The following is a 14,423-nucleotide window of genomic DNA, read 5'->3' on the forward strand; positions in this document are numbered from 1 at the left end:
AGATTCAGAAATACTAACTTAAACTCTGAAATACTGAAGACATGACTTTTTACAGGGCCACTAAAAATGTTTTGGGTAAGAAATAACATCAACCAGACATTACAATGTAGAGGAAAGGATCTTAACATTACTTGTTTCTGGCATGTCCTCATGGCATACCATCTGATCTGATAAATAATCAAGACTGTTTTCATTTTCTGAATTTAAGCAATGACTCAAAGAGCAGACCATGAGAAAATCAGTAACTATCTCATGCTTATTTTAGGTTTTTAATTAACCATTATAAACCACAGGTCAATATAAATTATTAGCCCAGTTTAAACTCTGAAAACATTTTCATTTGCATGAAAATTTATTTTTTACATGTGACATTTGAAAATGACTTCATAGTCAAATGACCTGATAGAACGTGTGTTAACTCAAGAGTCAAAAGACCCAGGTTTGGGAGTTCCCACTGTGGTGTAGTAGGTTAAGGACCTGGCATTGCCATAGCTGTGGTACAGGACACAGCTGAGGCTTGGATTTGATCCCTGGCCCAGGGACTTCCATGTGCCATGGGTTTGACCAAAAAAAAAAAGACCTAGGTTCAAGTCTTGACTCTGACGTAACTGTCACTTTGCCAATTAGCATAACCTTTCCAGACCTTGGTCTCTGCATATGGGAAATGAGATTATCTCAAATGTCCCTTTCGGCTTCGCTACTGTGAGTCTAAACTGCAACAGAGCACCTAAAAAGAAAATTACGAAACAGATTTAATAGTGTACTGAAAGGAAAAGGGTTAAAAGTTGTCTAAATAGAGCCTGGTAATCAAAATGGATGAGAGAGAACACACATGATCAAATCTGCTCTAAAAAAGCAAAGTGAGAACAATGAGTATGGTCATGAATTTGAGCATTAGACTCTGGTTATTATTATAAAGAAAGAGTGAACATAGGAAGGAAAAAGAAGCAGCATTTGGCAAAACACGGCCTGGAGCAGAGTGAAAGGGAACATGGAGAGGAATGCCAGCTTGCTGGGGATAACCAAGGCCAGAGCTGCATCGCACACTTCGAGAGCAAAGGGATGGGGGCAGGGAGGAGAGTTTTGTAGCTTAGAAACAGGCAAAATGGGGAGTTCCCATCATTGCACAGTGGAAACAAATCCGACTAGGAACCATGAGGTTGCAGGTTTGATCCCTGGCCTTGCTCAGTGGGTTAAGGATCCAGCATTACCATGACCTGTGGTGTAGGTCGCAGACAGGTGTTGGATCTGGTCTTGCTGTGGCTCTGGTGTAGGCCAGCAGCTACAGATCTGATTCGACCCCCAGCCTGGGAACCTCCACATGCTGTGGGCTTGGCCCTAAAAGGACAAAAGACAAAAGACAAAAAAAAAAAAAAAAAAAAGAAAGAAAGAAAGAAACAGACAAAATGTTCACCATGAGAGCTTCACAGTGTTTCATAACAATATTCATATGATAAAAATTTACTTTATGGCTGAATATCTTATTTCTCTGTCCCTTCACAATAACCCGCTATTTAAAAAATATATACGTATGAGGCTTACCTGCAGCATTCACAATTCTATTTGCTCGCATAGATCCCTGCGGTGTTTCAACATCCCATGTTCCATCTGACCTGGGTTTCAAAGACGTCACCGGGGCAGGATATTTTAGAAGGGCACCGTATTTCCTAGCCCCAGCAGCCAGGGCCATAGTTAGAGAGTAAGGATCAATGTGACCATCTCCAGGATTATAGAGTCCAGCTAAAATCTAAATTAATCATAGTAGAGTCAATAGTCAAATGAACATATGTACTCACAGTTAATTATATCCTGCCAGCAAATGTTTAGTAAAATTGGACTGTAAAAATGCATCATGACATCAGATCGAGCCATCTCCACTTTTTTTTTTTTTTTTCCCTGTACTTAAGTGCAGACCTAGGCAGGTCTCACACTGAGAATTAAGTAGGCAGGCTATCTGATAGAGGCTGGCAGTTGTCTCAAAATCCACCCTCCCCTCTCCCAATAGCAGTGGAAACCAAATGTTTATTTATATATAGGAGCATTGAGAACAAAGATTTTCCAACAGTTGGCAGCTTATTAGTAGCTAAGACTATTTACTGAGTTCTGGTCAAGGAAATGCAAATGAAAGTGTCATACGACAGATTCCAGGAACCATTTTAAAAATTTAACCAGCATATCCTCTTTGTCCCTTCTTTTTTGTCCCTTCCTCTGCCCTCCTGTCTGGAATGCGGACCTGATGGCTGGTGCTCTAGTGTCAACTTGGAGTAAGTACAAAAGAGTTACACCCTAGAAACGACAGAACAATGATCCAGAAGGTGACTGGGTGGAAAAGAGCCACCATTCAAGCCCTGGGTTGTCTAAATGACAGATAAACAAACTTCTATCTTGTTTAAGCACTATTACTTTGGTTTCTGACACTTGAAATCATATCTAATACTAATTGATCAATTATTTATGTGTTTATTTTTAGGTTTTTGTTTTTTCTATTATAGCTGATTTACATTGTTCTGTCAACTTTTACTGTACAGCAAAGCCACCCAGTCATACATACATACATATACATACTCACACAAACACACATTCTTTTTCTCACCTGTTCCATCACAAGTGACTAGATATAGTTCCCTATGCTATACATCAGGATCTCATTGCTTATTCACTCCAAATGCAATAGTTTGCATCTACTAATCCCAAACTCCCAGTCCATCCCACTCCCTCCTTCTTCTCAGCAACCACAAGGCTATTCTCCAAGTCCATGAGTTTGTTTCTTTTCTGTAGAAAGATTCATTTGTGCCGTGTATTAGATTCCAGATATAAGTGATATCATATGGTGTTTGTCTTTTTCTTTCTTACTTACTTCACTTAGTATGAGAGTCTCCAGTTCCATCCATGTTGCTACAAATGGCATTATTTTGTTCTGTTTATGGCTGAGTAGTATTCCAGTGTGTACATGTACTGCATCTTCTTAATCCATTCATCTGTCAACGGACATTTAGGTTGTTTCCATGTCCTGGCTATTGTGAATAGTACTGCTATGAACATAGGGGTGCATGCCTCTTTGTCAACGAAAGTTTTGTGTGGATATATGCCCACGAGTAGGATTGCTGGGTCTTATGGTGGTTCTATATTTAGTTTTCTGAGGTACCTCCATACTGTTTTCCATAGTGGTTGTACCAATTTACACCCCAGCAACAGTGTAGGGGGGTTCCCTTTTCTCCACTCCCTCTCCAGCATTTGTTATTTATTTACGTGTTAATGATGGCCCTTCTGATTGCTGTGAGGTAGTATCTCATAATAGTTTTGATCTGCAGATTCCAGGAACCATTTAAAAATTTAACCAGCATATCCTCTTTGTCCCTTCTTTTTTGTCCCTAATAATCAGTGATGTTGAGCATTTTCTCATGTGCCTATATATCTTCTTTGGAGATATGTCTATTCAGGGCTTCTGCCCATTTTTCAATTGGGTTGTTGGTTTTTTTGTTGTTGAGTTGTCTAAGTTGTTTGTGTATTTTAGAGACTAAGCCCTTGTCAGCTGCACCATTTGAAACCTTTTTCTCCCATTCCATAGTTTGTCTTTTTGTTGCCTTATTTGTTTTTATGGTTTCCTTGGCTGTGCAAAAGCTTGTAAGTCTAATTAGGTCCCATTGGTTTATTTTTGTTTTTCTTTCTGTTTCCTTGGGAGACTGACCTAAGAAATTTGTATGGTTGATGTCAGATAATGTTCTGCCTATGCTCTTTTCTAGGAGTTTGATGGTATCTTGCCTTATGTTTAGGTCTTTCAGCCATTTTGAGTTTATTTTTGTGCATGGTGTGAGGGTGTGTTCTCGTTTCATTGATTTCCATGTAGCTGTCCAGTTTTCCCAGCACTGCTGGCTGAAAAGACTGTCTTTTTCCCATTTTATGTTCTTGCCTCCTTTGTCCAAAATTAATTGACCGTAGGTGTCTGGGTTTATTTCTGGGTTCTGCATTCTGTTCCACTGGCCTGTATGTCTGTTTTGGTACTGGTACCACACTGTCTTGATTGGTATAGCTTTGTCATATTATCTGAAATCTGGGAGAGTTATGCCTCCTACTTGGTTTTTTTTTTCCCCTCAAGATTGTTTTAGCAATTCTGGGTCTTTTAATGGTTCCATATAAATTTTGGGATTGTTTGTTCTAGTTCTGTGAAAAACTGTCATGGGTAATTTGATAGCGATCACACTGAACTGATAGGATCACACTGAATCTGTAGATTCCTTTGGGTGGTATGGCCACTTGAACCATGTTGATTCTTCCAATCCAGGAGCATGGAATATCTTTCCATTTCTTTTACTCCTCTTTAATTTCCTCGATTAATGTTTTACAGTTCTCAGCATATAAGCCTTTCACCTTCTTGGTCAGGTTTATTCCTAGGTATTTGATTTTTGTGGGTGTGATTTTAAAAGGTATTGTATTTTTATATTCCTTTTCTAATACTTCATTGTTAGTATACAGAAATACAACCAATTTCTGAATGTTAATCTTATATCCTGCTACTTTGCTGAATTCATTGTCAGTTCAAGTAGTTTTTCGGTGGAGTCCTCAAGTATCATGTCATCTGCAGAGAGTGACAATTTTACCTCTTCTCTTCCAATTTGGATACCTTTTATTTCTTCTAATGGATCAATTATTTATCTTAAATTGTTTAGTACCATTAACAAAGTCATATGTTAATATATATATATATACCTGGTGTCACGAAAATGTATGCCTGATTCAGTCATTCAACAACTAGTTCTTAAACACTTACTTTGTGCTAGGGCTTGAGGCTAGGCACTGTGGGGGAAACAAAGAAGAATCAAATCAGATGAAACAAGGAGTGAGCCCTGAAAGAGTCTAGCCAGGTCTCAGCCATTCGACAAAAATCTTTTAAGCACTAAGTACGGGCAAGAGGCTTTTGTCAAATCTTCTCTCTGCATCTATTGAGATGATCATATATTTTATCATTTTTTTCTATTTGTGGAATGTATCACATTGATTGGTTTTTAGATTTTTTTTTTTTTTTTTTGTCTTTTGTCTTTTGAGGGCCGCACCCACGGCATATGGAGGTTCCCAGGCTAAGGGTCTAATCTGAGCTGCACCAGCCAGCCTACACCACAGCCACAGCAACATCAGATCCGAGCTGCGTCTGTGACCTACACCACAGCTCACAGCAATGCCAGATCCTTAACCCACTGAGCAAAGCCAGGGATTGAACCTGTGTGGCTCCTAGTCGGATTCATTTCTGCTGCACCACAACAGGAACTCTGATTTTTAGATGTTAAACTAACCCTGCATAGCCAGGATAAATTCCACTTGGTTATGCTAAATAATCCTTTTCATATGTTGCTGAATTCAGTCTGTTAGTATTTTGTTGAGGAGTTTTGCATCAATATTCATAAGAGACCCAGGTCTTGCTTTTATTTTTGTTTGTTTGTTTGTTTTTTGCATTTTAGGGCTGCACCTGTGGCATATGGAAGTTCCCAGGCTAGGGATCAAATTGGAGCTGCAGCTGCTGGCCCATGCCACAGCCACAGCAACATGAGATCTGAGCAATGTCTGCAAGCTACAGCACAGGTCATAGCAATGCTGGATCCTCGACCCGCTAAACAAGGCCAGGGATCAAACCCACATCCTCAATACTAGTCAGATTTATTTCCACTGTGCCACGACAGGAACTCCCAGGGTTTGCTTTTCTTCTTTGTCTGGTTTCAGTATTACAGCGATATATTCTGGCCTCGTAGAATAAGTTAGGAAGGATTCACTTCTATTTTTGGAAGAGTTTGTGAAAAGTGCATTAATTCTTCTTTAAGTGTCTGGTAGAATTCACCAATAAAGCCATCTGGGCCCCAGCTTTTCTCTGCAGGAAGTTTTGGATTACTAATCCAACCTCTTGTTATAGGTTTAACGTAAGAGGTTTTTGATTTGTAATGGAATTTGTATTACTGTGGACTTCTAAACATCACGTGGGTGTTTTAGAATGGATATGTTCTCATGCAGTGACCCTGTATCTATTTGATTTGGTACCCTGTCCAGATCCAGAGAAGACTCTTCCCATCTATTTTCACTGCCTAATGTACTTGACAGAAAGCCTGTGATGGTGGAGACTTCCATGAAAGCATTCCAAGATCAACATAAAAACAGATTAAAGAATGTGCTTCCTAGTAATCGTGGCAGAATTTCAGTGCAGACGATGCAACACAGCACCAATCTGCCTCCACACTGGCATCACACAGAACTACAGACAAGGATGTGCCAGCAGCCTGTTAAAGACCCATAGAGGCAAACAACTCCAAATCCCAGATGGATGCTGTGAACCCTAAGGGATCAGAGACACTCGCCAGGGAGAAACACAAGCCTCTGCTCCCCTGAACAGCCCCACCTGGTACCGTGAGGTAGGTTGTACAAAGGAGCCCGAAAGCTTGGGTTCGAATCTCTGCTCCAGCTCTTTCTAGCTGGATGAGCTTGAGGCCGCTATGTAAACTATCTAAGCTGCAGTTTCCTGTTTCATAAGACATGTACTTTTGATTATTATTGTGAAGACTAAATGAGATTATGCATGTGAAGGGCTTAGTACATAAGCGTGTGCTGTAGTGTGGGGTAGTGTAGTACTAGGTACTATTATTATTCAAATGGGATTATCACCCAGCAAAAAGACACTAGATTCCCACGTGGATTTCTTTCAGCCAAATTTGGTGAATACAAGATTAATACCTGGCACACAGCCTGTCAGGGTAGTATAGCCATGAGTTAGGTGGTATTTATGTAGCAATACAGCATTTACTTCTACCTTTGATTTGTAAGGAAAGTCATGAAAATAACATAGCCTTTCTACATACACATTTATACACCAGATTATTGTTTTCTCTGCATTTCTCAAACAGAAGGTTTATCTATGGAAACCCCTAGATCTGGGGGGCACAGTAGTAAAGAGGTATTGAAAGTGTCTCCTCAGTTGTCATAGGTAGAGAGCTAATAAGGGTTTTCACTGCTTGTACTTTATTTAGCATGCATAAGAGGCTACCTTGCAATTTACCCCAATTCCAGCATTAATCATCTGATTTTGCCATTCAATATGTGTGTACAAAGTTTTTCTGTTTTTCATTAACTTTCTAAAGTAACATTTTCTAAACTTAATTAAAGTCAACAAATGGTAAAAATGCCCTTAAGAGAAATACCTTATTCATGTTGAGTAAAGGGAACATCTCTTGAATTTTTTCAGGTCCAATAATATACTGTTCTGTCGCATGCCAGCCGGTCCGAGTCATTTGATATTTAAATTCGTCTACCCTTACAGGAGTTGTAGCAATTCTGATACTCCCTGGCTGATGGAATCCCACAACCTGTGACAACAATGCCAATAAAAACTCGTAAAGAAATCATTATTTAGCACTCAAACATGGTTCTCCTCCAGCACAATGAAAATGCAGGTGTGCAAGAAAGAGGTTTACCATGCAGTGCAAGTAATAACCATATAGCATATGTGCATCATACAAAAAGATATTCATTCTGCAACTATGTACTAAGTGTCTCCTCTGGGCCAGGCACTATGTAAATCCCAGAGATGTGAACAAGAGAGGTGAAGACAGGCTTACCGTCCACGGGTAAAGACACACAGCTAAAAGCATAGCTCCTCTTAGGAGCTAGTGTTCATGAACAGAGGGAAAGAAAATGATGCGAAAGAAAAAAAAAGGGGGGAAGGAGTTCCTGGTGTGGTGCAACAGGATTGGTGCTGTCTCTGGAGCACTGGGACGCAGATTTGATCCCTGGCCTGGCACAGTGGGTTAAGGATCCAGCGTTGCCACAGCTGCAGTGTAGGTCACAACTGCATCTGTGATCTGATTCCTGGCTGAGGAGCTCCATATGGCTCAGGGTAAGAAAGAAAGAAGGAAGGAAGGAAGGAAGGAAGGAAGGAAGGAACAAACAAACAAACAAACAAACAAAGAAAAGTACAGGGAAGGAGGAAGGAAGAAAGAGAGAGAGAAAGAAAAGAAACAAAGACAGAGAGAGAAAGAGAGAAAGAGGAAGGAAGGAGGGAAGGGGATTTGAGGAGGGAACATGCAGAATCGGAGTGTTGCACTGAGGAGATTAAGTGTAAATTGGAATAAACATTCACTTGGCATTTGTTGAGATCCTTCCGTTGGCCAAGCATTCAGCGAGGTCCTGAGTGACAGGGAACAAAGATGAAGTCCTTGTGCTCAGATTGCTCAACAGCTGTGTGGGAGACCAACCAGTAAAGCAACAGGCCAACTGGGAAAGATTGTTGTTTTTAGAGGGTGTGCACACATGTTCTTGGAACCAAGAGCCCTCGGCTCCTCCTGACTGCTGGGTGAAGTCAAGGATGGCTTCTCAAAGGGGACAGCCCCCAGGAAGGGTGGAGGATGGTTGGTGACATGGGGACCAGAGGAAATGTTGTCTCGGGCAGAGAGGCCAGTACGTTCTAGAGCTATAGGTAATTAAAAATAGCTGAAGCATCTGAGCACAGTAAAGAGTTGCAAGAGAAAATGCTGGAAAGGCAGGCTTAGTGACAAAGGCCCTTCCTCTCTGGCTTTTGTCCGATAGACCCTGGGGAGCCATGTGATGGTTTTAGGCAAGGGGGAAATAGCATGAAACAGTTAAGGAGACTGCAGACTTAGTATACGAGTACCCTTTGCCTGCCACTTTACTTTGAGGCCATGACTACAAACGAGAAGAGAGAAAAATAGAAGTGAGGGGACTTTAGTGATGTATTTTTTAAAGCCATGTGACCGTCTGGCATGTGCAGTGGTCAGATCCTTTGCAATCCAGTGCTGAAAGGCTCTGATTTCTTAATTTCTAGATAGAGCTAGATAGAGACTAAAGATGTCTTTGAAAGCTGTTTTTTATTCTTTTTCATTTCAAAAATCAAGAGGAGCAGGCAATACTATTCAAGAAATTAAACCGATGGGGAAAAAAAAAAGGAGTTCCCATCGTGGCTCAGCAGAAACGAATCTGACTAGCATCCAGGAGGTTCAATCCCTGGCCTCGCTCAGTGGGTTAAGGATCCAGCATTGCCATGAGCTGTGGTGTAGGCCACAGACATGGCTCAGATCTGGCATTGTTGTGGCTGTGACATAGGCCAGCAGCTACAGCTCTGATTCGACCCCTAGCCTGGGAACCTTCATGTGCTGCAGGTATGGCCCTTAAAAAGACAAAAGAAAAAGAGAAAGAAAGAAAGAAAGAAAGAAAGAAAGAAAGAAAGAAAGAAAGAAAGAAAGAAAGAAAGAAAGAAAGAAAGAAAGAAAGAAAGAAAGAAAGAAATTAAACTGATTGGAAAGCAAGCTCTAGAGGTTCTCATCTTAAACTCTCATCAGAACCTTCTGCCACATTCAACACTTCACGTGCCATGATGTCAGTACACACAGTGATATGTGATGATACCAAAATCCTTCAGAAATCTCACGTATCTCTGAGAAACTGACTTTAAAGACATTTCACCTTAAATGCGTTTACCTGTCCAGTTTCTTCTTCCAGTTTCTCATAAAGTTTGATGCTATCATAATGGATTTTCTTCAGGTTTATTCCAGGATGAAAGTAAGTTGTTAGACCTGCCTTCAAAGTGAGGAGGAAAGGAAATACCAAACAAAAAAATTTAACATTCTCAAAATGTTGATAGTTTATCTGTGAAGAAGTCATCTGCTGCTGGCAAGAAACTAAGAAGTACCAGCCAGTCCTTCGGGATGAAAACATATCAGCACCGATGTGAACACCCGTAAGGCTCCTGACAGTTTTAAGAATCCATATAAATAATGTTGAGAGCCAGCCAACAAACATATTTTTTAAGTCTCTAAAAGTTATCAGGGAAGGGGTTGGTGGCAGATTCAGAAATGGGATAACTTAGAGAGTTTAGGAATATATGCTATTGGGAGTTCCCATCATGGCTAAGCAGAAACAATCTGACTAGCATCCATGAGGACCCCGGTTCAATCCCTGGCCTCCCTCAGTGGGTGAAGGATCTGGTGTTGCCATAGGATGTGGTGTAGGTCGCAGACGCAGCTCAGATCCCGTGTTGCTGTGGCTGTGAGGTAGGCCAGTGGCTACGATGTAGGCCAGTGGCTACAGCTCTGATTTGACCCCTAGCCTGGGAACCTCCATATGCTGCAGGGGTGGCCCTAAAAAGACAAAAAAAAAAAAAAAAAAAAAAAGGAGGGACTATATGCTATTGGGAAGAACATGGGGTTGAGGGGTCAATACAACATGGACCTAAACCAGAGAAACACATGTGTTCCCTTAAGGAGAAGGACTATATGAACAAGCAAAGTTTTCCTTGTCCCAATTCCCACCATTACCTGGAATGGAGCAGCCCTCTTGTTCCCTTTCTTGAAATTTCTAAAATTCAAGAATTGGAAAATTCCTGGGAATTAGAGCCTGGTGAGTTGGTGAACAGAGATTCACTGCAGCTTAACCAGTGTGACGAATGAGCACATAGATGGAACCCCACAAATATTTCCAAATAAATATTGAATAATCATACTCAGGAACATGTCTAAATATTGCACACCCAAACCCCTTTTATCAACTCTGGCAGATGGCGTGTTATATTTTAAGCAATGATATGAAGTGGGTTCTCTCAATTAATTGTCTGAGGCCCCATTCTGCGGCTAATTTATCCTGGAAAGCTCATCTGAACAAAATCCGTTTAAAATAAAATCTGTCCAGGAGCATTTATCAGGTTCTTCTATGGTCACTGTGAGCATCTGTTTCTCCTGAACCCAGTGAACTCAAAGACACCCCCATTAATATCACATGATATCACTTACATGTGGACTCAAAAAAAAATGAACTTATTAAATTGGTTTAAATTTAAATTTTTCTCTTGCATATATGAGCAGTTTTCTAGGTGATACATATCATTTTGGCCAGAAAACTCTCATAACGATACCAACATTTCCAAATACCCCTTCTCAAAATACTTTCTTTCCAACAGGATGATTTTGTACAAATTAGTTATTACTCACTTATTGTAAGCCTCACCTGTACTTTGAAGGGAGAGCCTGAATCTACTATTTTATAGGGATCTACTGTGTAGAAATGACTGGTAGCCATTTCCATCACTATGAAGATCACCAAACTGGAGACACTCGTCTTTCTGTAAAAGAAACACTCTAAGTTTCACCACTCTTCTAATTATTGTTACGGGACCATCAACAAATCTCCAGGTAGTACGACACTCTCAAGGTCTTTCCCTCTCCCTTTCTTCACAAATACTATTATTTAAAGCCCTGTTTCTATAAAATCCATCACAATGTTGATATCCTATAGCATGTGATCTGTCATAGGTCAGGAGAGACCCAATACAAAAGAAAGAATGGGGCCGCCCCCATGGCAGAGCGCCAGCGTCTCCCGTCAACCTTGGAATCACATGCAATATGTCACCCCCATCAAAGGTGAAAGCTATTTATAAAGATTAGTAAAGCTTAATTTCGTTCTTTCTTATATTTTTAGATTAAAAATAAATACATAAAGTTCTAGCATTGTGTTCCTACACACCACATGGATCATCTTGCATCTTTAATCCTCAGCCCTCCAAAACATCCACTTTGGCACCATCGCCAGGCAGCCTCTGCTTCTTGCTCCATCCTCTCCTCTCTCCCTCCAACCTACAAGAAATGTTCTGGGGATTTCTCCTTGTGGCTCAGCAGTAATGAATCCAACTAGCGTCCATGAGGACAAGAGTTCGACCCTAGCCTTGCTCAGTGGGTTAAACGATCCTATGTTGCCCTGAGCTGTGGTGTAGGCTGCAGATGCAGTTTGGATCCAGTGTTGCTGTGACTATGGTGTAGGCTAGCAGCTGCAGCTCTGATCCAAGCCCTAGCCTGGGAATTTCCATATGCCGCCAGTGAGGACCTAAAAAAACAAAAATAACCAAAAAAAAAAAAAAAGGAATGTTCTCTATCTAGTAGCATCGGGTGCTGACAAAGCAGTCTCATTAAAATATAGCAAAACCTCAAGACTTTTGGACTTGTGACTCCATTTTGAATAGTTACACTGCAAGCCATGCCTTCTTCCCCAAAGCATCTGATTTCTGCATGCTCTAGAAATGATTAACCTTGAGAACATGTTCAGTGAGGCTGCCTTTATTTTTACAGTCTGCCCCTTCAGCTGGCTCCCCAACCTTCCACATTCTCATACCTGCTCCAATATGTCTCTGTGTTAAAAAGGAATGGCTAAAGAAAATATGAAAGCTACAGAACGGAATATTAGTCAGCCATAAAAAAAAAGAAAACGTTATCATTTGACAGCATTGTACTAAATGAAATAAGACAAAGAAAGATAAATACCTAATACCAATATAATCTCATTTATATATGGAATCTTATAAACAAACACACAAAACAACGAAACTCACAGATTCAGAGAACAGACTAATGGTTCTAGGGGCTGGAAGGTGGGCGAAATGGTAAAAGGGGTCAAAAGGCACAAACTTTTAACTATAAGATAAATAAGTTCTGGGGATGGAATGTACAGCATGGTGACTATAGCTAATAATACTGTGTTGTAGGCGTTCCCAACGTGATGCAGTGGAAACAAATCCAACCAGGAACCGTGAGGACTCGGGTTCGATTCCTGGCCTCGCTCAGTGGGTTAAGGATAAGGCATTGCCGTGAGCTGTGGTGTAGGTCAAAGACACAGCTCAGATACCGCGTTGCTGTGGCTGTGATGTAAGCCAGCAGCTGCAGCTCTGATTCAACCCCTAGCCGGGGAACCTCTATATGCCTCGGGTGTGACCTTAAAAAGCAAAAAAGAAAAAGAAGAAACTATCATCTTAAAAACTTTGCTCACTTTTCCTAAAAGAACTTAAGGGCATGTTGCTTTGTCTTCACCATCACCATCATCATGGGATGTCTAAGCAGTAACACTACAGGGAATCTAGCAATCTAAAATGCAGGCTGCATCAAATCAATCAACTATAAATGAGCAAATAAGTAATTAAAACCTTAAATTGTACATGATCGGAGATCCTGTTGTGGCTCAGTGGTTAACAAATCCAACTAGGAATCATGAGGATCCCTGGCCTCGCTCAGTGGGCTATGAATCCTGCATTGAGGTGAGCTGTAGCGTAGGTCGAAGATGCAGCTCGGCTTTGGTGTTGCTGTGGCTATGGTGTAGGCTGGCAGCTATAGCTCCAATTGGACCCCTAGCCTGGAAACCTCCATGTGCCGAGGGTGTGGCCCTAGAAAAGGCAAAAAAACAATAAATAAATGAATAAATAAATAAACAAACAAAACAAACTGTACAGGATCCTTAACAATCCAGAAGTGTTCAAAGGGTGTAAGCTCTTCCCCCGCCCCAGGATATCCCCCTTTACCTGTTTCCCTCTGTACACAAGCTCTTACAGGGACAGCTCATGGTCCCCTCACTCCCTCGCTCCTGCTCGTGTCACCTCTTTGAAGTGGCCTCCAGGCTCCCCTCCCCTCATCTCTTTACCTTGCTCTGGTCCCTGGGCACTGATGACTCTACAGCATTGATTGTGTCTTTTCTGTCTGCCCCCCAGGAACGGGGCTCCATGAGGGCAGGGGCTTTGTTCTGTGCCTTGCTGTGTCCTCACCTCCTAGAACAGGGCTGGCCTGACACAATATGGGCTCGTCTCATCATTAATATTCGTTGAAAGAGTAACCAAACGTCCCCTAAGAAGAAGTTATGGGAGGAGAGGTACAGGCTTTCCATTACAGGACAACAGGAAGCCTGCAAAGGAAGTCTGATTCAGGGAGGGGAGAGAAGCCAGAAGGGTCCTTGGCTTCCCGGAGCCCTCTCTCAAATCTCAGAAAGCAAGCTGAGGGGGACCTGGGGGACAAAGGAGACAAGTGTGGCTATGACACTTAGGGAGGACATGGTGGCCGGCCCTCTCTCCCAGACTGAGCAGTGAGGGAGCAGGTGAGAAACAAAAGAACGAAGAGGAGCTGGGCTTGGTGCCGCTTTTCTTAGAAGTCTCCATCCAATCGGTGGGCGTGGTCTATGGGACCACTGGGCCTCTGGGGTGAACTGGGCTTAAGTCTGGGCAGCACTCTTCCCCCCAGCTCAGCTGGAGGCAGGAGATCCATTAACACCCACCCAATTCTATCCTTTACCTTGAGCAAGTTCTGGGTGTCAAAAGGCCCCTAAAAGCAAGGTTCCATCTTATCTCAGTAGAGGAAAGCTAATGATGGAAAGAGATCTGAGCAGAGGCAAATATTGACCCACTCTTTTTTTTTTTTTTTGATTAAGTATAATTGATTTACAGTTCTGTGTTAGTTTCCGGTGTACAGAAAACGATCACAGGATATTGAATACAGTTCCCTGGGCTCTACAGTTGGACCTTGTTGATTATCCTAACTCTTCGCCCTAACAACAATGGCACCTGCCGTCTTAAAAACCTCCTCTCTCATCCTTAGCTGATGTCAGAAAGAATTATTACGTTGGCAGCATGA

The 14,423-nt window shown here is 41.6% G+C and overlaps 1 protein-coding gene across 2 annotated transcripts in view; it reads right to left on the bottom strand.

The window, feature by feature from the left end:
- DMGDH (dimethylglycine dehydrogenase) overlaps positions 1 to 14,423 on the bottom strand; it is a 74,869-nt gene that overhangs the window by 58,194 nt on the left and 2,252 nt on the right. For both annotated transcript variants that reach the window (XM_021084481.2, XM_021084480.2), the window contains exons 3-5: positions 9,469 to 9,567; positions 7,176 to 7,340; positions 1,543 to 1,747 (exon numbers count right to left, since the gene is read on the bottom strand). In XM_021084481.2, coding sequence (XP_020940140.2) covers positions 1,543 to 1,747; positions 7,176 to 7,340; positions 9,469 to 9,567 — 469 coding nt within the window. The remainder of the gene's footprint in view (positions 1 to 1,542; positions 1,748 to 7,175; positions 7,341 to 9,468; positions 9,568 to 14,423) is intronic.

This window comes from Sus scrofa, chromosome 2, assembly GCF_054392235.1.
Source record: "Sus scrofa isolate SSC_HxYL_T2T_F1_AM1 chromosome 2, Sscrofa_HxYL_maternal_Yorkshire_Landrace_v2.0, whole genome shotgun sequence".
Taxonomy (NCBI): domain Eukaryota; kingdom Metazoa; phylum Chordata; class Mammalia; order Artiodactyla; family Suidae; genus Sus; species Sus scrofa.